The 10,331-nt window shown below is 37.6% G+C and overlaps 1 protein-coding gene across 1 annotated transcript in view; it reads left to right on the plus strand.

The window, feature by feature from the left end:
* The window catches only part of LOC107678283 (carbohydrate sulfotransferase 8-like), a 76,332-nt gene extending 70,663 nt beyond the window's left edge, over positions 1-5,669 (plus strand). Inside the window, exons 3-4 of the mRNA XM_016473494.1 lie at positions 2,327-2,367; positions 4,590-5,669. Of these exons, the coding sequence (XP_016328980.1) occupies positions 2,327-2,367; positions 4,590-5,669 (1,121 nt within the window). The remainder of the gene's footprint in view (positions 1-2,326; positions 2,368-4,589) is intronic.
* The last annotated feature ends 4,662 nt before the right edge of the window (positions 5,670-10,331 follow it).

A 10,331-nucleotide genomic window follows, 5' to 3' on the forward strand; every position in this document is an offset into this window, starting at 1 on the left:
TGAGACAAAAAAGTAATATAGCCAAAACAACCGCATAGCCGCTCTTTAGTGTAGATGCATGTTGATTTTATCAGACTATGCCGCGATTATAAATGAGAGTGACTCCGGGTTAACATGTATTAAAAGGGGTCGTGTTTAGTCACTATTTAGTGTGGTATTTTTTGATAATATTCACTCATCATGACAGTAAAATAGGGCATTCTAAGTCAATATACTGCAGTATTTCCTCTCTCAATCAGTAGAACATATGGTTAACACCCGGTCATGCATGAAAAAATAATACCGTCTTGTACCGTGAAACCGGTATAATTTTGAAAAATACCGTGATATAAATTTTTGGTCATACCGCCCAGCACTAGCTCCGGTTGTATTGTAAACAGCGGCATCGTTAATATCGCTTATCAGTTTGAGCCCGATTGAGAAGCAGAGGATATTATTGAAGGGGATCGTGCAGAACCTGTGCAAGCATGGTTTTTAATGGTAGGCCTATGTTTTTTGTTTGTTGTTGTCTCATACTTTTAGATACGCTGTTATTTGTAAATGCTACTGCTTATACTGCTTTTAATATACGGTTTTATCCTGATTAAAGCTTCTACATTACGGAAACTGCACGCGCGTCCATGTTTAACGCTTCTCATAGCTATGTGAAAATAAGTGTATAATTGGAACAGTTCATCGTTGGAGCTGAGCTGAATGAGAGAGCGAGAGAGAGAGAGATGCAGAGCGTGTGAAGAGCAGGGGAAGCGAGGAACAGTATTGAGAACCGCTGCTTTAGAACATTGATTTTGAAACTTGTGAATCCATTAGATGTGAATCGTGAATCGTGAATCGTTAGAAGACAGAATCGCGATTCATATATGAATAGATTTTTACATGCACCCCTAGTTTATATACTATATAAATATATATATAGAGATATAGAGAAGAGGAAGTTTATATACTTCCTCTTCTCTAAAGCAGCGCAGCATGGCTTCGCCCCCTTTGCTGCCTTTTCCCGAGGGCGGGGTTTATCTGGGTTTGTTACGTCACGAACCCAGGAAGTAACTTGTTGTAGTCCCTACCAGCCGTTTTTGTAGGCATTAAACTGCCAGAATTTTAAAAGACGATATCTACGTTTGCATTGAACTTTCAGCTTCATAACTTTAAGAGGAAGTTTATATACTTCCTCTTCTCTAAAGCAGCGCAGCATGGCTTCGCCCCCTTTGCTGCCTTTTCCCGAGGGCGGGGTTTATCTGGGTTTGTTACGTCACGAACCCGGGAAGTAACTCGTTGTAGTCCCTACCAGCCGTTTTTGTAGGCATTAAACTGCCAGAATTTTAAAAGACGATATCTCCGTTTGCATTGAACTTCGTAACTTTGCAGATATTGTTTATGCTCAAACAGCAACATTAGACACTAAAGTTAAAAAAGTGAAATCGCAATGAACCACCCCTTTAAGAAAGTAAATACACTCTTAAAAATAAAGGTTCCACTGATGGTTCCATGAAGAACCTTTAACATCCACAACATTTCCATTGCATAAAAGGTTCTTTATAGTGGGAAATGTTTCTTGAGATTGTTGATTTTTTTTCATTTTTATGTATGAACAGATTACAGTAGAAAAAAACCTTGATGGGGAAAAAAACAAACAAACAGGCATCTCCTCAAACTCTTCTCCTAGCCTGTAAATAACCTGCTCTAGCTCTCAAACCCATGTCAGAGCAGTGCCTGCAATGAATCTATCAACCAAAAGTATCATGCATGGCTTTGGCATCTAACCAATGCTAGTCTCTGCCCTTCCATAGGTCAGTGTCAAAGCATTGAGACATCTCTGCCAGAGCTGCAGAGTCTGATTCAGTATGACTCAGGCCATCTTCCAATCTCATTCCCCATTAAGAAGGCATACACTTTGGACTTCAGACTTTTCCCATAGTGAATACTAACGAATATGTTTCTGAATATCTTTGGACACACACTTCTGTTCATTCACAATAACCTTTGATGTCAAGATGATGTTTGTCAGGCTGCTGGGAGACCATCTGGAGCTGCTGCAAGCAGTGGCACATAAACATTAGCAGTCAACCACAGGAGTCAACCTCCCTCCGTCCACCCGCCCTTTCTCTAAACACAAGCAAGGACACCACTTCACTGAGCCATATGCTCCTTTATTTCAGCACATTAGGGTGGACTGAGGCTTTCAGTATAACTTCTCGTTGGTTGCGTTTTGAATGTAAGCAGCTCACTGAAAATTCCTGAACCCAGAAGTTCACTTTCATGGTACTTGGGTTGTAAAAATGTATAAGATTGAAATGTCATCCTAACGATCCCTCTCTTTCTTTTCCCTCAGGTGCAAAGGTCATATTCTCCCAAGTACAGGCCATAAGAAAGGTAAGCCTATTCATCTGAACGATCACAGGGTTTTACACAAGTGCCTGCTTCACATCGTGTGCTACGGCCGCTGGAATTATTGTGCATTGGCACCACTTGGTGGCTGCCATTGGAGAGACAAGACTTTAAAACCCCAACCTTCACTTCTATTTATAGAGCCAATAAAATAGTTATTTCCTGTGTTGATATTTTTTTTTAAACATGGCCTGTACTTTACATCTTTTAGCCCTGTGGACTTTTAGAAACTAAACTCTTAAAATACACTTTTCACAGTCTCACTAGTTTATTTAATTAACAATGATTTGCCTTTTGTAAAGGCACAATATGTACGTTTTCGCCACAAATTTTAGTCGCATTTTCAAAACAATAACAAAGGCGAAGATTGATGACACTATGAAGGAGAGTGAAACGATGGGAGATGTCGTTTTCACCATCAAGAGATGTCCGAATCATGTTCACGGATGTAATGAATTAATTGTTTTATTACCTGTATCTTCCAAAGTTATTCAAACAGCGAATAAATTATACAGAGAAAGCGAGCAAAGAATATTTACATTGTCAAGGAACAGTATGACTGACTTCAGTCTAGCACGACTTTAAGCACTCTCAAAAAACTCCCCTTATAATCAGTGTTGTTTGTGATGAGGGAATTCGCGAGAGAGCAGAATTCAGTCAACGAGCACGCACAATGAACAAAACAACTGGTGTTTCAGCGATGACTCATCTGAACGCCTCTGATTGGCCATTGCATTCATTAGCTCAACAGACTCGTGTGTGATTGGTTGTAATGCGCAACACTGTAAAAATGCGTAAAAAGAATCATGGTGCAACATTGAGCAGATCTAAATTTAATGCTGCAGTCAACACTTTTCATTTCATTTTCATTTTATTCGCGACAGCTGTAAAGGATTTAGTTTAACTGTACAACAGCATTTTTGTCCACGTGTGTTGCCATAGTTTCTACAAGCAGAAACCGATAGCGTGGATATTACGCCATTGATAGGCGACAATGAACAGGGACAAGCCATTATTTAAAATTGGAATTTCTCTGGATTTACAAATCCTTGGGAACTTTTGGGATAACGTAAGTAGCAAGTGGTTTTTGGATATTTTATTACGAAAATTTTACATATTGTGCCTTTAATTTGTCTGCTACAAATATCCAGTAGAGAATTTTGAATGAAAGTTAAACAAATTCCCTCCACACATCATGTTGTATATTTGACAAAACATTGTGTGGAAATTACATTTTTTTACTTTGGAATAAAATGGTAATTTCATCAGTTGGTATTTTAAATACACACAATTAAATAATATTTTGACACTTTTTTGCAAACAACTGTGGGTCGGCTGAAATTTTTATTTAAAGTGATATGATACTTACTAAATACTTTTAAAATAATGTCTGGGTCTGGTACAAAGGCAAAACAAAAAACTATTTGAAAAGTAGCAAATAAATAAACAAATAAATAATCCAAATTGGTTTAAATAGGAAATTCATATAACAAAAGTAAAAAAGTTAGTCTTAATAAAAATCAACCTGTTACATAAATACCCTTGTGAAAAAGAAGCAAACTTTAGCATTTTAAAAAGAGTACTTACTATGGGAGTAATTAATATTTTAAAATAATATAACTAATTGTGAACTTAATGTAATGTTTTTGAATGCTTAATTGTATGTTAATTGAAATCGAAAGATAATGTACTATAGTTTAAATATATATTAAATGCAATTAGATCAACTCAGGAGTTCTTTAAAGAATTTATTTTTAACTAAAATATACTTTAATGTAATTTCTATTGATACTTGTCATGTATTTACACATTTGCAATGGAGTTGAATTAAAAAATTATAATCAAGTACTTTGCATGTGCTTTAATATGTTTTAACATCATAATTAGTGTACTCCTTTAAAGCATGAAAATGATTATTAAATCAATTATTTAACATGTTTTTTAAAGTAAAGGTTATTACAAAGTGTACTTTTTAAAAATGCACTTAAGTGTGTTAAGAAACATAGTGATGAAAATGTACGCTCTAAATAAACTTAAGTGGCCTTTTGTTTAATTAATATATATATATTTTTTTTACTTTTAGGATTTGAAGTACACTGCAAATGCACTTTCAGTGCAATTATGCACACTGCTTTTTCACAAGGCTGTGCCTAAATTTGAAAAAACACTATTATTGATGCTGACTACTCTTATTCTCTAAATTGCAGCAACCATGTCCTTATTGTCCTGACAATGACAAACAGTCTGATCCAGCAGAAGACAACTTTCCTAGACCTGCGCAACCAGTGCAGCTTCCAGTCTTCTCATGGGTCCAGCATTCTTCTCTAATCAACCCCAGAGACATCACTGCTGCCCATGTCACAAAGAGCCACCGTAAACTTCTCCTCAAGAGTGGCCCGCTTGTCCAGCAGCTTAATGCTGACCCTCCTGGCCAGATCAAAGAGAACCCAGAGCAAATGACTCAGGTGCAGCAGTCCCGTCAGAGACTTATGAGGGAGGTCTGTGCCAAATACACAAGCGGAACCACCAAACAGACTATAACCCGCATGCATGTGTCCCGTATCTTTGTGGAGGACAAGCACAAACTCCTCTACTGTGAGGTGCCCAAGGCGGGCTGCTCCAACTGGAAGAGGGTGCTCATGGTGCTTCAAGGTCTCGCTTCTTCTACTGGAGAGATCCAACATGACGAGGTGCATTATGGGAATCACCTTAAGCGTCTAGACTCATTTGATCAAAAGGACATCATTCATCGTCTGAAGACCTACACCAAAGTCCTCTTCCTGAGGGAACCTTTCGAAAGGCTAGTGTCTGCTTTTCGGGACAAGTTTGAGAGTCCAAACTCATACTACCACCCAGTGTTTGGGAAGCCCATCATCTCAAAATACCGCAGCAATGCAACACAGTACGCTTTACGCACGGGAGCGGGTGTGACCTTCAAGGAATTCATCCAGTATTTGTTAGATGTGCATCGGCCGGTTGGCATGGACATACACTGGGAGCCTGTAGGACATCTTTGCAGCCCTTGCCTGCTGGACTATGATTTCATTGGGAAATTTGAGACTCTGGAGGAAGAAGCCAATTTCCTTTTGAGAAGCATCGGTGCTCCTAGCAATTTAACATTCCCTAGTTTTAAAGACAGGAACCCTAATGCAGAAAGGACATCTTTGGAAATTACAAAAAGATATTTTGCACAACTAAACGTGACAGAGAGACAAAGGGCGTATGACTTTTACTATATGGACTATCTGATGTTCAACTACTCCAAACCGTTTAAAGATTTACACTGAAGCTTTTACAGTAATCTCATGAACTTTCTGTTGGCCTGGTGTTCACATTTTGTCCTAGTGGGGTTATTTTATTACTTTAAAATGTTTTCGTTTATTTGTTAACGAATTTCAATGTGAAATATTAATCACACTCTATATTTATCTCTGCAGGCTGGTCCTTGCGTTTATCTTGTTATTCAATTCTATTCAATAAGAAACCCCTTAATGGAACAATCTGCCCAAAAATTTTAAATTGGACATGATTTACTCACTCTTCATGTCGTTCCAAACCTGCGTGAAGTGAACAAATAGCAAAATATTTTGAAGAATGTTGCAGCTGTTTTTGTAAATGCAATGAAAGTCAATAGGGTCCAAAACAACGATGGACAAAAACAAAAGACATTTTTCAGAATATCTTCTTTTGTGTTCCACAGGTTTGGAATGACATGAAGGTGAGTAAATGGTGTCAGAATTTTAATTTTTGGGTGAACTGTCCCTTTGTTGTGTGTGATTTGTTTTCTCAGACTGCCAAGAATGAATAGCCTGTACTAAGAGTATCTAAAATGTAGCATAATGTTATTTATTAGTGTCAAAGGAAAGTGATTTTAGCACAAGTCCAGCTGTGAGTATCACTTTACTCAATATAACATTGTAGGGTTGCCAACCATCCCGTATTAGCCGGGACGTCCCGGATTTTGGGCCTAATTGATTTGTCCCGTACGTGACTTCCCTTGTCCCGTTTTTTGACTGCTACGCTGATCTAACCACTGACTGATACAACAGCAGCGGTGCTGATCACTTGAGAATGATCACCGATACCTGTCATCATCCAATCACAGCCCCCCTCACGCAGTATACGTTAAGTAAATCAGAAATCGTGAACATAACTGTTCGAGGAAGGCTGCGCAATCCTCTGCCGGCTGGTCGCTCCCGCCTCACAGCAAGCGGCGCTCGCACTAACACCAATTCTGTCCGTGTTTTCACTTCAGTAAATCAGTTTTGGTGAATACAAACTACGTGATTATTTTTCATGAGTCCAACATCCCGCCGCGCAAGAGACGTGATCAGTAAGGGAAGTCGTCTTTCACTATTGTAATGTTGTTAAATAGAGAAAAACATTTTATATTTAAGTAACTAATAGCATAATTATTAACCTTGGACCTTATTCTTGAAACACAAAATTACCAATAAAAAAGCAGCCCATATTAAATCTATAAGCTGTCTTTAATTGAAAAATACGCATTTTCATGCATACTATATATGTGTGTGTGTGTATATACACGGTCACTCACCCCCCCCCCCCGTAAGGTAAATCAGTTTTGGTGAATACAAACTACGTGATTATTTTTCATGAGTCCAACATCCCGCCGCGCAAGAGACGTGATCAGTAAGGGAAGTCGTCTTTCACTATTGTAATGTTGTTAAATAGAGAAAAACATTTTATATTTAAGTAACTAATAGCATAATTATTAACCTTGGACCTTATTCTTGAAACACAAAATTACCAATAAAAAAGCAGCCCATATTAAATCTATAAGCTGTCTTTAATTGAAAAATACGCATTTTCATGCATACATATGTGTTTGTGTGTGTGTGTGTGTGTGTGTGTGTGTGTGTGTATGTATAGCCTACACGGTCACTCATCCAACCCCCCACCCCAATCCGTATGGTGATTGTCCCGTATTTTCATTTTCTGAAGTTGGCAACCCTGTACCATTGCGAAACATTTTCAATGGCCTGCTACACCCTTGCCTTACTTTCAAATTTCTCATATTACAACGTTTTCTGTATATCAATAAATGTAAGCACAATATTTTAATGTTAGTTAGATGACATCTCTGTGTTATTACCTTCTTTATTGTTATAATGACAAATCAAAATTCCAGTCATTTCTAGGTCTCGGTCACTAGTAGACATGTACAGGAAACTCATAACAACCTCTTTCGCCCTTTGTTTGAAGGTTAGTTCCATATTTTTTGTTTGTTATCCAACTTATTTTTCATTGTGGAGGTAAGCTACTTCCTGTGAATGTGCAATTCTTTAGATTCATTAGCCGCTATTGATAAGTAACCAGAAGAATGACAAAGTGCAGTAAACAGTAAAGCTCTTTACGTGACAAACCAGTGTGTTCATGATTATTATAGTAAATGAAAAATAATATGATAACAAATACAAACTTTCAAAATCAAGTAGCATAACGGACTATTTTTGCACCGTTAAATAGCTGGAAGTGGATGATACCGGAAGCCTCGCCCATTCAAGATAAAAAATGGCCGCCCGCGCGCCTACTTTAAAAATAAAAGTAGAAGTGATGCAACCTATTACTACAGGATGCACAGGAATAGTTACTTCTGAAAATGATCTCAGAGGATTTTTTTTCCGTCGGAGGCATCAAGATAATATGCAGTTACATACAGATTTTAAAATGATTTCAGTCATGTATATATATTATTTTTCTGCCACTTTATCCCAGTATTGGAAACAAAAGCAGCAACCCCCCTTATGCAGCAGTCTAAACTGCTGTTGATCTTTACATCTTGTCCTCCCACTCCAATAAGTCCTCTGCTGCCTGGAGCAACTGCGGGTTTTTTTAGCTCCACCCCCTCGTTACCCCCTCCTTATCTCAGGGCCTGGGGCTTTGACATCCTGTTCTCTCTCACAATCTACAGACTCAAAGGGCACATCAAATCAGCTACCATTTGTCACGTGGAAGACAGAACAAAAAAAATCCTCATTTTTCTTTCTTCAGCACCAAAATCATATTTAAAAAGGAGGGGGTAAGAGTAAAATTAGTCTCTCCGTATGATTGGGTTTTGGAATGGAAGGAGCTGGAGGCAAGAGAATAAGCTCTGAACTTTTAGAAATTAAGTTATTACAAAAAGACTCTGGAAAATCTAATTACCAAAAGAAGTGTAGACAAAATGCAACAGCATCAAAAATGTTTAAAGTTGTTTCAGGTAAGATGAGATGTTTGACGTTGCAAGTCATGTCCAGCAGATGGCGCTGTGGTTTAATGAGGGACACAGGCATCATCGGAAAATAACTTTCAAAAGGGAATAGGCTATGTAGATTTATTTATGCATTCATGAATGCTGCACAGGTATTACATCTGTCTCTCTTGGCAAAACAGTGGCTCATGTCTCCAAATGTGTAATAATTCATCGTACTAGAAATACATACACTTAAAAAATAAGCGGTTACATAATTTAAATAATATTATTTAAATTTTAACACTATAATTTAAATACTATTAGTGGTTGTGAATTAACAATGTTAATATTAATGTTAATAAAGTCCTATGGATCACTGATACGAAATTAGTTAATGTGAATTGTGAAAGTTTTAGCTGCTATTGATTACCAGGACGCTTTTGTTTTTCTGTCTTCAAGCTGTTATATTGAATATAAACACAACTGTAAGACCAGGGATAGTAAGTGTTACTCAGATATATAGTTTGATGGCATGATGCACATCATTGGGATAACCATTACTCCCCTCATCTCTCTGTAAATTAAGGAAATTAAGTGCAGGCGCTCGAGGCAACATTCTAAGCTATTTAAATCTTTAAATTTACATCTTCCTCCAGCGTCAAGTAATTGAACTAACTCCGGGCTTGTTCCTTTAATTGAACAAAAATATCTTGTCTTCCTGCTGCTCGTCTGATGTGGGAAACTAATTTCAGCCAAAGGCGAGAAGAATTCGGTTGTTAAGTCCAAATAATTTGCAACATATTCGAGTATACAAACAGATTTGCTTTGCAGTGTTTTCACTCGAGAATGTGGGCTATTATGTGGAAGGTGATCACATTAGCTCTGTGCCAAAAGATTACTGAAGGTAATTGGAAAATAAATTTTAAAATTCAAATTTGTGACAAGAAGATCAAGGCTTCTATCATTTCCCCCCTTTGCACAACTAAAAACTGAAATGAAATATATTGCTAGTTAGTTAATTATTTATTTATGGAAATCTTAATTCATAATTTGTTCTCTGTTCGTAGGTTGTTTGACTTCCCAGCAAGTACAACTGCGTTTTTAGGTCATGAACCATTTTTTAACCTTTGTTTAAATGTACAAATGCCCAACGCGTCGTCAACGTTTGGTGTGTTTTGTTTTTGTCGTAAACATGGGTTATATTGACGTCTGAAGTCACCTTGCCCTTATCTTTTCAGACCGTTACTAATAGGCCTACGTTTTATTTCAGATAGGCCTACTTTATTTGTATCCTGTTTTAGGTGGCGTTTTCATGCTATGTCACCTAATTGCAACTAAAAGGAAACGTTCTTTTTTTTTATTGGCTGCGTTTAGTTTGGTCACTGGTTGGCGCCAGATGTCAAGGTACAGAACATTTTAACGAGAATGGGAACAATATTACAGTGGTCTTAAAACTGTCAAGTATCCTTTTTGTAACAATGTTTTCAGCACAATGAGCCTGTCTTCCACCTGAAAGCTGTGTTCCGTGGCAGACATCTCTATCTAGCCGCGCGCAAAAAATTGAAATGGCGCGTTTGGCTCGAGGCTGTTGTGTGGGCGCCTTTTGCAGAGGCACAAAGCATATCGATATACGTCATTTAGTTTTCATGGCCAGCAGAACATTATAAGAACGCTGTGAGAAACATATTAAACCAAATTAAGAAGATACATTCTTTTATGCCCGTAAGAATCTCTGGAAAATAAATGTGGGGGG

Source organism: Sinocyclocheilus anshuiensis, unplaced genomic scaffold, assembly GCF_001515605.1.
Source record: "Sinocyclocheilus anshuiensis isolate Anshui unplaced genomic scaffold, SAMN03320099.WGS_v1.1 scaffold1318, whole genome shotgun sequence".
Classification (NCBI taxonomy): domain Eukaryota; kingdom Metazoa; phylum Chordata; class Actinopteri; order Cypriniformes; family Cyprinidae; genus Sinocyclocheilus; species Sinocyclocheilus anshuiensis.